This window comes from Benincasa hispida, chromosome 8, assembly GCF_027475165.1.
Source record: "Benincasa hispida cultivar pf3 chromosome 8, pf3_genome.v1.1, whole genome shotgun sequence".
Taxonomy (NCBI): domain Eukaryota; kingdom Viridiplantae; phylum Streptophyta; class Magnoliopsida; order Cucurbitales; family Cucurbitaceae; genus Benincasa; species Benincasa hispida.
Genome location: NC_143485.1, coordinates 17061223 through 17077403, shown reverse-complemented (window position 1 = coordinate 17077403; position 16181 = coordinate 17061223). Strand labels below are relative to the sequence as shown.

Here is a 16181-nt window from a genome sequence, read left to right as displayed (position 1 = left end):
ATCATTCTGCATAATAGAACATTGGTTTAATAGAATACTACTCACAAGTTACAAACTCAAAAATTATGATGTGACCTTTGTCAAAATCTCAAAAGCGGTTGTTGGGTTATGACATTGTGAAAACCTGCCCATTACCATTAATGGAAAGAACCAGTGCCTTGTCTCTTTGAGCCCAAAGAGAAGTGGATTGATGACAGGGAGAACATGGAGCATAAAAACATTCAATGAAATTCCACTACCAATAGCCATAAAAAGCAACTAAGAAATCTCAAACCTGTCCATCCCATCAACTATGGTTCCCAAAATTCACTGTATTATGGTTGACTTCGAGCATGTTACTCCTTTGCCCTCTTTTTAAGGGTGGAGGGGCCTCCTCTCCTTGCATCATCTTTTAGATTATTGACTCCAAACCTCAATTTAGATGGATCCCCTCCATTAGTTTGGTTGAGCCACAATCAATGAATATAACACAATTCAAGTATTATAATTCAATGAATAAAACACCAATTACCATCTTAAAAGTCGATGGTTTGATCCTCACCCCTGCCATAATTGTACTCAAAAACACAATACAATCAATAAAGTTCACAATTCTCATGATTTGCCTTGGCCCCAACAACTGTTCTCATTCTGACTCATCAGCATATACATACATGTCTAAGAGAGTTTGAAATTAGAAATCAGAAATTCATCATATTACAGTAAGATCCATCCTAGGAAGATAACTATGTGTTTTTACTTCATCGTTTCTTGAACCCATATTTCTTACGTTCATAGAACAAATCTGTTTTTGCACTGCCTAAGTTAACAATCTTTGGACATCCATCTCTATCTTTCTCCTGCTGTGTACACTCTTTGCAGTAGTAGGCATCTGAAATTCCTACTCCTCCACAGATCACACAGCGGCCTTGAAAAGACCCGTAATTGCATTCATCACAAACACGAACAAGTGTACAGGGACGGACATAAGAATCACAGATCACACACTTCCCGTCGCACTTCTCACAAAGTCGGCCAATGGCAATGCCTGGCTGCTTTCTGCACATAATCAAATCGGGATGATGCTTGGCCATGCCTTATGAAACTGCAACAATCTCTCAAGTTCCAGTAAAATTTGTAACCTGCAGATGTGTTTTCAAACTTGAAATGTTAGAATTAACTTCATGCACCCCCAACTAAGGGAAATCTTATAATAATAAAAATAAATTCAGCCACACAAAACGGACGGGAGAGTAGCAATTCCTAATATTAGAATATGTTTGTTTACATCTTTCTAGTTCATAGATCGATGGCATAAAATCACATCAAGCCTCTAGCCACAGGCAATAAGATCATTTTTCGATCACTTCACAACTAAGGAAGAAATCATTATGGGCACACCCTAACAAATCCAAATGACTGATGCATATCGTCCCTCCAGTGTGCTAAACATTTGAGTCTCTTGACATTTGATCATTGAAGTTCAAGCATAGGCTCGAATATGATGCATAACTGCACATGCAGAGACTAGAATCGAACTTCAAATTTTACTCTTCATAAAAAGCTACAGCTTAAAAAAAACCAACAAATTGACATCCTAGGTATATATTCACAACAAAGTTGGATTCTCAAATACCAAGTGAATAATTTAACTGGAAACTTGATAAAATTATGGGCCAACTGTACTTCCATCCCAGAACACTTAAAGTGCATGCTGCAATGCAGAGAAACAAATCCCAATCAAGGATTCAAGGAAAAACATAATCGAAGCTAAAAAAATAAAAAGAAAAAAAAAAACTAGAGGAAGTTGCAAGTGATTTTCACTACTAGCTAACAATGAGATGAACGAAATAAGGACCCATTTGGATAGACTACACAAAAAAGTGTTTTTCAAAAAACTCTTTTTTTAAAAAAAAAAAATACTTTTGATAAAAAGTATTTAAAATACACTTTAAATGTGTTTCATGAGCGGTTGCCAAACATTCAAATTTATTCCAAAATGACTCTTTTTTAAATTGAAAATGTATTCCAAACACACTATAAATCTGGTCGCTAGAGCCTTCAAGAATTTCAAATCACTCAAAAATATAAGAATGCTCTTACAACTAGAATCAACTTGTTAGTTCTACATAAATTAGCTACTAGTTAAAGGGACTGGCCACTTTCTCCAATCGTTCATATTTTTCACTCACTGTGCTATGCATGTGCATTCAAGAGGCATCTGTTTATCGTTATTTTCACATACGAAGTAAAACATTTCAATTCTTGTTCTCCACTCATCTTCTCAAGTTCTCTTTATTTCACATGAATGGTTGTTAGAGAGAAGAATGTTGTGGCGTTACAATTTAACAAGATAACCATTGTCCAAGGATGTGGCAGCTTTGCAAATTCAATGAGGAAGAATACAAGTCAGGAGAGAAGCCATCCCTTTCAAATCAAAATGCAACTTATGTAAATTGGAAGTGGAATTGAGAAAGTAAATTGAGGAAGAATCTATATGAGCATTTCAAGAGAAACTGAAATGTAAAATTCTTGAATGTGATTATGCGAGTGGGCTAAGAAATCAGAACTCTTCTGTGGGCAATGTAAACCAAGGTGCAAGGAGAGTTTCTCGAGGGACATGGAGGTCTATTATAAATCAGAAGAATTCAATCTAGATAACGAATGGAAATGACAAAGGTATACTTTAAGTACAGTCTCTGATGTTCATGCAAACGTATAAATACAAACACAATAAAGCATGGGGGAAAATTGAGGGACAACCTCTGGGAGGGGTTGAGGAGGGGGGTTCTCATCTTGTGAGGTGAGAGGTGGTGTCTAGGCCTCTGGACCTAGCTGGGTTAGGCGTGAGAAATAGTAGGGGAAGGAATCAAGCCCTTATGGTTAATTGACTTTGGTCATTCCATCATGATCCTGCCACCTAATGGCACAAGGTTATTGTTTGTAAGATGGTCCTCAACCTTTTGAATGGATGGTCAATGAGGTTAAGGGCACTTCCAGACACTCGTGAAAAGTTATTTCAGCAGATTTTCTTGAATAATCAGTACCTCCCTTCAAGCGTTTCCATTTTGCCTCTCTGTAGAAAGTTAAGATTCACAAGGTCAAGTTCTTTATTTGGAAAGTTTTGCATGGAACAGTTAATACCTTGGATCGAATCTTGGCTCGAGGTCTATGGTGATCAGGTATCACTTCTATTGTTTTCTTTTCAAAGGGTGAAAAAGGATTTGGATCGTCATCTTTGGGGGGTGAGATTTTGCCAAAGTAATTTGGAGTCGCTTCTTGAAAGTGTTCGATAATGTTTCACTAGATTTCAAAATTGCAAAGAGACGGCCAAGGATCTCCTTCTACATTGTCCATTTTGGGAGAAGGCCTTTGTTTGTGGCAAGCAAGGGAGTGCTATTTTGTGGGGCCTTTAGAGTGAGAGAAATGATAGAATCTTTTGGGGTCGGGAGTTGAGGTGTTCAAAATTGGACCTAAAACCAATCGAACTGACCAAAATCAACCAAACTAACATCAGTTGGTCAGTCGGTTTTATGGACAGAAAGGTCGAAATCAGTTTAGAAAAACTGTCATTTGGTCGACATGCCAAAAACACTAAAAACCAACTGACCAACCACAACTCAACCTTTAAAAAAATGGAAATTGGGAAAGAACAGGCAGAAACCAGCTACAAGTTTCTGGGTGTAATGATTTTTTTTTTCTTTTTTTGGTAAAAGCAACTACTTTCATTGAGAAAAAATTGAAAGAATACAAGTACGGGCATACAAAAAACCAAGCCCACAAAAGAGAAAAGTCCTGCAAAAAGGAACTCCAAATATGCAAGAGAATGTCTATGGAGCAGTTACAAAAGGTTTTGAAATCGAAATCCACAAAAAAAACATGATAGCGAACAAGGGACCAAATCTCACTAGGGTTGCTATCCCTTCCTCTAAAAGTCCTGTCATTCTGCTCGCCCCACAAAGTCCATAAGATATCACACCCTAGCATGCCATAAATAACGACCCTTCTCCCCTCATGGCGGATGGAGAAGGAACTCACCGATCATACTACGAGTACCCCTCTGATGAGCCAAAGAGATACCAAACATCTAGAAAAACATCTCCCAAACTGAACTAGCATACTCACACTAACAGCACAACGACCCAAAAAGCGAAGGTAATTTCCTCACCAATTGATCCATCGTATTAGACGACCATGAAGAACTTGCCAGATAAAGAAGCTCACTTTCTTAGGGATTTTAATCCTCCAAAGAATCGAGAAGACCGACACCTATGAGAGAATGATCCATCATACTTTGAAAAATCCCTCCAAAGGACTAGGATTTCAAACTCTCACATCCCTTCTTCCACTTCTAAACATAGGGTCTTTGAGTAAGACAAGAAGAGAGGCCACATCTGGTGTTTCCGTATTGGAAAGAGGACGATGGAAACAAAAAAAAAAAAGAAACACGAGCTCCCAGACCAAACAAGAAAGTCGACCACAAAGTGATTCTTTTTGGAAGATAAGTGAAACAATCTCGGAAATAAGGCACAAAGAGGTCTCTCCCCCACCCATTGGTTTTCCCATAAATAAGTGTCCCTCCCCTCTCTCACCACACAATGAACAAGGTTAACAAACAAAGGGAGCTCTTTCGAAATATCCTTCCACAAGTCCCGATGCATCCCTCTACTCCCCTTAGCCAACTACCCGAGAGGATAGGGGCCATGAATATTAACAATAATCTTGCACCAAAGAGAGTTGGGCTCATATAAGAAATGCCATAACCATATGTCTAAGAGGGCTTTGTTACGTAATCTAAGGTTTCCAATCTCAAGAACACCCCCCCCCCCCCCCCCGATTGACTTCTCCGCAATTTCCCACCTAACCAAATGAGCACCTTTCCCTTTCCCTTCATCAACCCCTTCCCAAAAGAAATCACGCAATCTCTCCACATCCTTACGAACCTTAGTAAATAGGTAAGCCAGATAGGACTGATTTGATCAAAGTAAGCCTTCCCTCTTTGAAAAAGAAACCTCTTTTCTAGGAGGCTAACCTTCTTCTAACTTTGTCCACCAGCGGCTCCCACAAAGCAGTTGACTTAGGGTAGCTTCCAAGAGGAAGACCAAGATAAGAAGAGGGAAGGTCCCGAAGCTCACCCCCCACCATATCCGATCATCTTCTAAGCTTCCCAACCTCACAATTAATCCCCATTAAACAACATTTACTCCTATTAATCTTCAAACCAGAAATCTCCTTAAAGAAAGCCAAGATATGGTTCAACACACTAAACGATGCCTTACTGTCGAGCAGAAAAAGGTCGTGTCATCCGCAAACTAAAGATGTGAAAAGGGGATCCTAGCCTCAGCCACTTGAAAGGGAGTGATAACATTACCCTCCACACACTTGCCCACAATTCTACTAAGAATATCCAGCACCAATAAGAATAAGAAAGACGACAAAGGGTCTCCTTGTCTGAACCATCTTGAAGCCCCCATTTTGCCTCTAGGGCTCCCATTTATAAGGAAAGAACAACTAACATTCCTGAAGCAACCCCACATCCACATCCTCCATTTATAACCAACGCCCTTCTTATCCAAAACCTTGTCCAAGAAGTTCCAATTCACATGGTCATAGGCCTTTTCAAAGTCAATCTTAAAAATCACTCCTTCAATCCTTCTAGCCCTATAATCCTCAATCACTTCAATAAGAGCTTGATCCAAAATTTGTCTTCTAGCAATAAAAGCACTCCGAGTATTTGAAATAGTCGCCAGAAGCACCCTCTTCAACCGGTTGGCAAACACTTTAGCAAGGATTTTGTTCACATTAGTAATTAAGCTTATGGGTCTAAAATCCTTGACCTTGGTGACATCCTTTTTAGGAACCAAACAAACGAACATCTCAAAAATTGAGCTATTTAGGATACCTCTTTCAAAGAATTTCAAGAAAACTCTGGTAAGGTCTTTTTTAAGCAAATTCTAGTTCTTGATAGAACGCCATGCAGAAACCATCAAGGCATGGCGATTTGGATCTATCAATCTCAGAGACTACACATGCAATTCTCTTCCTAAGAGAAAGGCTTTGTCAAACCCTCCCTCTCCCTTTTAGAAATAGGACTCCAGTCAATTATGTCAATAAAAGGTTTAGGAGACACCTCAGGCCCACAAAGAGATGAAAAGAAAGATAACACCTCCTCTTCAATCTCCTTATCATCCCTGATGACCTCACCAGAATCTCTGACCAGAGGACCAATAGTATTCCTACTCACAAAAAAGGTTTTTTTGGGTGTAATGATTACCAAACTATTTCTTTTTAATATATATATATATATACAGACATATAGACATACATACATATATACAGACATACATACATACATATATACATACATACATATATACATATGTACATACACACATATATATACTCACACACACACATATTTTCCATTTTTTTTTTGTTCTTTATTTTTTCTCACCAATTTTGCACCCATCCTACCACAGCTGGCATCGTCACCATGTGATATGGTGAAGTGTGTACCACCTATTCTTTTTTTTTTCTTGTTTTTCTTTTTCTCCATTTAATTTTTATTTTCTTCTTTTCTTCTTTTCTTCTTTTCTTCTTCAATTCTTCTCTCTTTTCTCATTCTCTTCCTTTCTTTTTTTTCCAGTGATTTAAAATTTTATTTTTGTTTACTATCTTGGTTACCAAAACCAACAAAAACTAATCGACTGCCAGCATAGTTGGTTGATCGGCGCATCCTATCTCTCGAGAATTGATCATCACCAACTAACGAAACTTGATTAGTCAATGGTCAACATCGGTTTTAGCCCAAAACCAACACCAAACAACTAATGAACACCATAATCGAGAGAGTTCTTCAAGTAATGTTTAATCCTTTATTAGATTCTACGTTTCTCTTTGGAATTTAGTGACCAAGTCTTTTAGTAATCATACTCTTAGCCTTCTTTTACATGACTAAAGCCCTTTAGGGTAGCCTAGCTCCCTTTTTGTAGACTTTCATTTTGAAGGCTCATATATTCTTTCATTTTTTCCCACAATGAAAGAGGTTTTTCATAAATAATTTTTTTTTAAAAAAAATGTTGTTACTTGAATTCCTATTGCTTAATCCATTGGGGGGTTCAAGAGACATTAAGATGGTCGAGATCAATTTGTTCAAGAGTACATGAAAGAACTCACCCTAGGAAACACAGATACTTCTAATTGTGCAGAGAATCAGTATCAGATACGGATACGATACGGATACATCCAGATACGTGGTAGATACGTGTCTGATACGTGATTTGAAGTATCTGATTTTTTTATTTTTATTTTTAATTTTCGAATACGCGTATCTGCTTCCAGATACGTAAAGGGGATACGTGAGTTAATTTTTTTTCCAAATTTATGCCTAACCACTTAAAAAGCCCAACCCACAACCCATTTTATTTTAGTACATGTTAGGAGATTTTAAAATCATCAAAAATCACTTTTTTTCATTTTTAAAATCACTCAAAATCACACTTTTAATTACTCAAAGTTAATTTAGTTTTAAATTTTACACTTTTAAATACAATTTTCATATCATCAAAATTAGTTTGAAGAATTAAACATGTTTCACAGTGATTTTGAAAATGACAAAAGTGATTTCAACCATTTTAAAATCACTTCCAAACATAAAAGTCCACTTAAATTGAGCAATCCAAAATAAAATAAATTAAAAATGATAAAAACATTAAAAAAAAAAAAAAAAAAAACCTGAAATATAATTAAATCTCCATTCTTCCCTTCTCTTTCACTATTTAAATCATGACTCATATCCCCTTCATCCACAACTTCATTCTTCAATCTTCATATTCTACTTCTTTCCTACCGTCTACTCTAGTTGCTCAACAATCACTCGACATTAATAGATTTTTTTCAAGTTTTCACTCTCTTCTTAAATATATTTTAATATAACTTAAAATAAGTATTATAACAATTAACTAGACATACGTAACCGTATCTTAGTTTTTTAGAAATTAACGTATTGCCGTATCGTGACGTATCCATATCATGTATCCGTATCTGTGTCTGTGCTTCTTAGGACTCACCATTTCCATGCATGAGAGCGAGATAGAGTTGAATGATATTAGGTATTTAAATTTCACTTCATGCTTCAAGCCTGACCTTAGAATAATTTGTTCGTTAGGTTGTACAACTATATCCTTGAGTTATTCAAGCTTAAATCCGAGGGCACAAGCAAGATTAAGATAGAAAGGTGTGTGGCTCCAATCAACCATGAGAATCACCCAGAGGTTGGCTGAGCATCATGTCAATATGAAGAGGAAGGTGAATAATGATGTTTCAAGACAAGTCTCTTGGATGGCAGCTTGAAAAAAAAATGGGTCTAAACCTCCACTGAGGAAATAGTGAAAAGCCCTAGAAAAATAGAAATACAGAGATAGCTCAATACAATTAGCCAGTAGCTAAATGCACTAATCATACTTTCTTAGTTGTCAGTGTCATTGTTTCTCAATTTTGAACATGTTCCCCAAGCCTGTTTATTTAAGAGGCATTTGAACATTGATTTTAGTAATACAACAAAATAATATATTTTTCAATTATTGGCATTTCAATCCTCTAGATGCTTCTCAATCCTTCCAATTAGGTTTACAAAGTAAAATTCAATCTCCTATCTCCTTAAATTTCACCACACTTTGGTTGTGCCTATGTTCATAAATTCCATTAAACACGAGTATATTGGTATTGTGCCTTTATGCTTCTTCCACCACTCATCTATAAGAAAGTGCTCAAATTTACCAATTACAAACATGTATACACAAGGAACTCACTACACTTATACCAAAATTGAGTTTTGATCATACCCACTTTCGCATTCTAGGATCTCATCTTCAAATCCCTACCCCCCACCCAAGGTTCAAATTAGACTTGTCTAATATGTCATACCCTAAGACAAGGACTCTATCTTGCAGGATTAAAACAAACTGCAGCATTTTGTATAGGTGGAGTCCCTTTTTGTGAGCTGGTTTTTTGTATGCCCGTGTATTCTTTCATTTTTCTCTCAATGGAAATAATTGTTATCAAAAGAAATGGAGCAATCCCTTATAAAGAGAAAAGTGGAGTCCAAGATCCAAGCTGGATTACTCATCGTGCAATGCTGAAGCACGGATAGTAACAATGAGAAAAATGCCTTTTAATTAGGCATTGAGAACAAATGAGAGCTAAAACACAAACTATTGAGAAGGTGGGCATGCCTTTAATTACTAGTTAATTGTGTGAACCTAACAAAAGTAACTCTTCCTAAAAGATTCTTCCACCATTACAAATACATTAAGAAATAAACGGCAAAAAACACTTTCACCCTGAGGTTTGAGAATTGATTCAATTTCCCAAGTTCAAAAGTGACATTCTAACATTTGAAGCTAAGAAGAAAAATTCATATGCCCAAACAACCTTCTTCCGTTAGGTATGAGAAAAGGTAACTTGGCAAGTTTTTGAAGAAAAATTAATAAGCTCGAACAACCTTCTTCCATCAGGTATGAGGAAAGGTAACTTAGCAAGTTTTTTTTTTTTTTTTGTTTTACACGGTTGAGAGTACGTGCCTTAAATAACTGAGCTATGCTTAGGTTGACAGTCGCTGAGCAAGTTAGATGCATAGGTTAGCAATTAGGTGTCTAACTATTAGTTTTTAGATTAATTTTGGTAACCTAGCAACAAAAATAACAGCCACTCTCTCTCTCTCTCTCTTCTTTCAATTTCTTCTTCGCCACTCCTCCTTTCTTTATCCCACATAAACCTTAACCCTACAAATCATAGAAACACTGGAAAATGAACTCAACCCGAGCACCATTCAAACACCCCCCCCCCCCCCCCACCACTTCTTTTTCTTCTTCAACACCACCGGTAGTTTGGTGGCAAAAGAGAGAGATAGCCAGTTCCTGCTAAAATTATGTGATTAGCTTAAAGTTTTGACCAACTTCAAGCCCTACATTTTTTAAATGAAGCACATGAAGTACAAAGCATATAGACGGCCATTAATCCAGTAAATTCAAAGGCTTGTTGGTTACTGTATTGGTTAATCTGAGGGAAAGAATTTCAGTTTTCAAAGAAAAAAAATCATTGTCATTCTACCACCTATAATCTACAAATATACAAAAATAAATAAATAAATAAAATATTGAAAAGTACGAATATACAAATGTAAACAATATTTAAGTCGTTCGGCTAATCAATCCAGCTATGAATCAAAAGAGAATTGGATGAAAAATTCATGTCCGAATCAAAACAGCCTAACATAAACCACGTCCCAATTTGCCGCAAGGGTGCTTTTTCCGTTGCTATTAGGGCTATTGTTATTAAAAACATGAAAAAAAAAAAATCAAACAACTCTTTCATTCTTGCATTAAACAAGTTCTAATTTGTGTTTTTCAAGTGGGAAGAAGGACGTAGATGGAGATTAGGAGAATACCAGTAACAACGGAGTAGAAAATCAGTGCAAAACTACTAGAGGGGAGGCTGCAGCGGCACGAACGGCAGAAAGTGGACGGCGGCGACGGCACGAGAGGAGGAAAGATGATGGCGACAGCGGCGGCGACGATGAGCTGCTGCAACGGAGGAGGAGACGGCGTGAAGAAGAAGAAGTGGCGTGGAGCACAGTCGAAGCTAGGGTTTTCCTCTTTTTTTTATTCATTTTTATTTTGTTTTATTTTATTCATTTTTATTTTTGTTATACAAAGTGGGCCCCTTTTTGTTTTTCACAATAAAAGAGAGAGCTGATCTACGTAGATTTTCTTTTCTTTTCTTTTCTTTTCTTTTCTTTTCTTTTTTTCTTTTTAATCCTTTCTAATTTATATTAATTTTCTATAGTAGGTTTAATTTGGGAAAAGTATCCATTTATATAAACTTTAGGAGTTGTATAAATTTAAACCTTAGATTGATAAGTACATCAATTTAAATTTTGAACTTTTGTAGTCGTTTCAATTTACACCCTTTATTATGTTTCGTTTGAAAAAATCTCATGTGAAACTTATAATTATATTGATTGAACCTTGAAACTTTCATAAATGTATCAAATTAGGCTCTTAGACAAAAGTTCCTATGAAAATCGTCATATATTTACTCTAATCGTCCATTTTGTATAATCGACATCTAAAGAGGTTTAAACACATTTAACAATTAATACGTGGATGGTTTTCAAAAGTAATCGTAATGAATGATTGGCTTGTGAAAATTTAGGAGTTTAGTAGACTCAAGTTATAAGTTTTACATGATATTGATCTAATAAAATTTGGAGAATGGTGCAAATTGATACACTTGTGAAAGTTTTGTTGGGGTTGATGTCCTAAATCTCGTAGGGTCCTATGGTTTGTAATTGTATTGTACAAATATCTTATTTATCTAATAAAATATGTGATCTTTTATTTGACAATTAGTTGCATTAATTCACAAACCAATAAACTAATATCCAAGGTTATTTTGTAGCTTAAACATGTATGTAGAGACATACGGTGTATCATGTTTAAGTGATAACCTAAATGGTTTGTAGTAGATGGATAAGGCTGGATACCTTATCCTGGTGACACTACGAGTATGATCTGCTTTGCAGATATTATAATTGTTGTAAAGTGTTATAAATGATATGATCCTCATCATTCAAGTGGAGACATGTGAGCGGGGATAATGCAAAAGAGTTTGTATAAAACCGGACCACAAAATGACTAGTCTCATTATATAACGACGTTCATAATAGAGACTCGCATTTCACCAAGATGACCATAGGTAACATGACCTGAATCCTACATGAGTTGTGAATTCTCTACTTATAAAGGCGGTCATTTGATTTATATGAGTGAGAGTGGCCAGATTGTTAACTCAACAAGCCTACCATTTTAGGATTCGTCTGATTGGGGAGTTGGGAACACAGTTACACAAAAAGAAATTCATTCCTTCCCCAATGTCGGGATAAGTAGATAAATTGCTCCCTTAAGGGCTGATTCTGGGCTTGAATAATGTGGCGTCACACCCTGAGGTTTGGTCATAGTTGGACTATGATTTATTGTTCATTAGAGGGGTCAGTTGTACTTAAGGAGTTAGATGTAACTACAGGGATAAAATGATAATTTTGGCCCAACTTTACTTAAGAGCAATTTGTGAAGGATTATAATACTGTTGGTTGGTTATATCCAATTGACACATAAATATATTTGTAGTGCGAAGAGTGCAACTGATGGTCTTTAATGGAGTGCCCGTTAGTTAACAGATAGTTAATTTATTAAAGAGTTTAATTAATTATTCACGTACAGTTGGAGCTTCAAGCTACAGGTCCATAAGGTCCCTTTTATAGCTCAATGGGAATTAATGAGAATCAAATTTTGGATTAATTTGAATTGTTCAAATTAATTGAGGGAAATAATAATATATGATATAATTAATTTAATCTAATTATATATGATATACTTAGTATAATGTATTTGATACATTATAATATAAAGTTTATTTGAGAGGAAATAAATATTTGAATATGATTCAAATATTAATTCTGTGAATTGGATTTATATAATTAAATTTAATATAAATAGGATTTATATTAAATATCATTGATGAGAGAATTAAACTTTGGGTTATATTGTATTTGATACAATATGAAATTATAGGTTATATGTTATATTTGATATAACATATAGTTTTAGGATTGGCAAAAATCCCCGCAGGGTCAGGTCGGGGTGGAGAATCCCTAGTTTGACCGGGGATAGGGGTTAAATCGGGGATTATAACCAAGTCTCCGATCGAGGACAGGGAAGGTATCCCCACTCTGTCCCCATCCCAGTTAATTTTTTAATATATATATATATATAATGGGGATAGTCCCCACGGGGACCTGTTTCCCCAGCAGGAAATCCCCATCCCCGCCTTCAATTGGCGGGAACGAGGGCGAGGATAGGGGAAATACCCCCGCGGGGACGGGGATGGGGAGCCCCCCCGCCCCGCCCCGCCCCGACCTTGTTACCAACCCTATATAGTTTAATATATATTATATGATAACGTTGTTATATATAAATATATATTATTTTTGTTATTAAATTAATTTATTTTATTGTTTTTTAATTTTAAAAACAATTTTTTTTCTCTTTACAACGTGATTTCGGGAGGGGTTGAACGATTTGTTTTTTTTCTTTTTCCCATTTTTGGCATTTATAGAGGTGATAGACCAACACAGAAAAAGTTTTAAGATTTTTTCTTTCTCCATCTTCATCTCCTCTCATCTTTCTCAAACACCCTCTTCCAAAATAGCCAAAGCACACACAAAACTCCTAGATTCTCACCCAGAGAATACAAAGTTTCCATTGCGGTGGTGTTCTTTTGGTTCAAAGGATTCTTCTTGAAGAACGATTCTTCAAAAGTAAGGATTTCTAAACCCATTTACTTTTCTGTAATTTTAATTTAAGCATGTTATCTCTTAAATGCATGATCTGTATGTTGGGATTAGCTGTTACAGCAGCCCCCTTTTCACGGTTTAGGCTGCTCCCATTTCGCTCGCCGCTACCTAATTCTCCCAGAGTCTCGTAGTTTGTAAACCGTACACATTGTTATGAATAAACTAAAAGTTATTTTATTTGACATTTACTCATATCTAATAAAAAAAGCTCCATGGTTATTGTATGAAAATTTAAGCATGTATATGAGATATACAAGTGGATCATGCCTTAAGTGATAACCTAAAAAGATCTGTTGTATAAGGATTAAGGAGGGATACCTGATTCTGGTAATACTACGGATACGGCCCGCTTTGTAAAGGTTTACAAATGTTGTGAATTACTACAGATGGTTGATCCTAACCATTCATGTAGAGATATGCAAGCAGGGTTGTCCTATACAAAGAGTTTGTATAAAACCGGATCACGAGATGATTCGTCTTTTATATAACGTCGTTGATACTTGAGACTTACATCTCACCTAAATGACCATAGGTGACATGACCTTAATCCTAAGTGTTTTGGGAACTCTTGCCTCTGAGAGCGGTCATTTGATTAGTATGAGTGAGAGTGGCCAGATTGCCAACTCAACAAGCCTACCTTTTGGGGGATTTGTCTGATTTGGGAGTTGGGAACTCAGTTACACAAGATGGAATTCACTCCTTCCACGAAGCAAGGGTAAGTAGATAGATTGATCCCTTAAGGGCTGATTCCGGGTTTTGAACATAATGGCCACAACTTCTCTTTCGAAGAGAGAACTCAGTCATAATAGGACTATGACTTATGTTCATTAGAGGGATCAGTGATACTTAAGGAGTTATATGTAACTACAGGGGCAAAATGATAGATTGACTTAACTGTACTTACGAGCGATCTGTGAAGGGTTATCGCACTGTTGACTGGTTTATATAGACACAAAATATATCTGTAGTAAGGAGAGTGCAGTAGTCGGTCTTTAGTGGACTTCCCGACAGTTAGCGGATGGTGGATCCTATGACTAAAGAGTTTAGTCAGTTATTCACATATCGTTGGAGCTTCAAGCTACAGATCCATAATATCCCCTTGGTAACTCAATGGATGCAAGTTGATAATCAGTTCTTGGTGTTGATTTGGAAGATTAATGTAAATATGATTTACATTAAGTACCATAAAATAGAAAAAGAACTATGGTTTGTATGTTTCATAAGATGAAATATTAAAACTATAGGTTATAAATATAATATGGTAAGTTGGTTATCATATTTATTTATAATAATATTAATTTTTGGATAATTATCTCTTTTTCTATAATAACCAATTGAGTAGGAGGTTATTGGTGTTTTTATGGTAACCATGAGATAAAAGAAAAAATGTTTTCCTAAATTTAAAAGAGTTGCTTAATTCAGAAAGAAACTCACGGATTGCTATCAAGTGAAATGGTTTCACTAAACGATAGCTCATAGAGAGACTAAACGATCGTGGAGTGTTACTATACGATAGTTCACTCAGTTGGTCGTAGCTAAACGATCGTAGGGCATTGTCTATACGATAGGCTGTCATCTTCTACACGATTGAACATTCGTCTATGCGATAGACACTTCTCATCTCCCACTTGCTCAATCATCTACACGATTGTTGTTCCTCCGGTCTCTTCTTTTAACCAAGTCCATACAAAGCCCACACTTCTAGATTCTCACACCGAGAATACCAAGGTAACCATTGTGGTGGTGTCCTCAATCAACTCGAATGAGTTCGAGGTTTCGGAGTCTATTTATTGGGTTCGTGGTTGCTGTTGATCGTGTTGTGTTGCGATAATTGTGTTCGAGCATTCGTGTATTTTTGTCTTGGAGGCTAAACGAGCATTCGTGATTGAGGGAGTTTGAAGAATGAGTCTTCAAAGGTATAACACTCTATCCCTTGAACTTATTGTAAAGCATGCTATAATTTTGTATTGTGCATGACTTGTTAGTTTCTGTTTTGTGACTGTAATTGTTTATGTTCAATTTTGAATGGAATTTGGAACGATTATTCCGCTGCTCATGGAAATCCTTATGTCTGATTTCCTTCACTGTATGTTTTGTTTGCTGTAAAATTTAATTATGTAAATTTTGGGTTTGGGTCCGATCCTGTTTTCTGCTCAAGAACCTTCAATGTTTCCTTCAAGTTCAAGGTTTTAATCGATACAATTATTAGTTCAGGATTTTAATAATACAACTCTTAAAGCTTAGAGTATAAAATTGATATTCTCTCTTTAATTTAATTATTTTTTAAAAATCAATTTCTTTATAAATAAAAGGGAAAAAAAAATACTTTTTGGTCTTTAGGTTCTGGGTCTAGTTTCCATTTGGTCTAGTTATCAAAATTTTATGCATTTATTTCTTAGGTTTTGAATTTGGTTTTTGCTTAGTACCTAGGCTTCAAAATGTTACAATTTTACCTTTTAGATTTGAGTTTTGATTCAGATTGGTCCCTAGACTTCAAGATTTGCACTTTTAATATCATTTTTTCACTAAATACTCATCTTATTTCTTTAGTGTTGATATCTATTAATTCATTTAAAGGAATTAAAATTAGATAAGTTTTATTATTTTTCATCGCTATTAAAACTAAAGTTAAAATTTTAAGATTTTTAACTACATGGATTTTTTTTTTAAAAAAAAAAGTTATAGAAGCTTCTACATATACACCATTAGGGGTGTTAAAAAAAATCGAAGACCCTAAAAAACCGAGCAACCCAACCTAGCCCACCTGGTTTGGGTTGGTTCTAAAAAA

The 16181-nt window shown here is 35.8% G+C and overlaps 1 protein-coding gene across 1 annotated transcript; it reads right to left on the bottom strand.

The window, feature by feature from the left end:
- Positions 1–496: 496 nt before the first annotated feature.
- Positions 497–10565, bottom strand: LOC120083691 (PHF5-like protein). The gene is made up of 2 exons (XM_039039531.2): positions 10427–10565; positions 497–1121 (listed from the first exon to the last, which is right to left on the bottom strand). Exon 2 carries the CDS (start codon positions 1071–1073, stop codon positions 741–743), a length of 333 nt encoding a protein of 110 aa, XP_038895459.1. The 5' UTR covers positions 1074–1121; positions 10427–10565; the 3' UTR covers positions 497–740.
- Between the last annotated feature and the right edge of the window lie 5616 nt (positions 10566–16181).

Excerpts from the sequence above, each read along its gene's own strand:
- LOC120083691 (XM_039039531.2), bottom strand. The coding sequence starts at position 1,073 with ATGGCCAAGCATCATCCCGATTTGATTATGTGCAGAAAGCAGCCAGGC.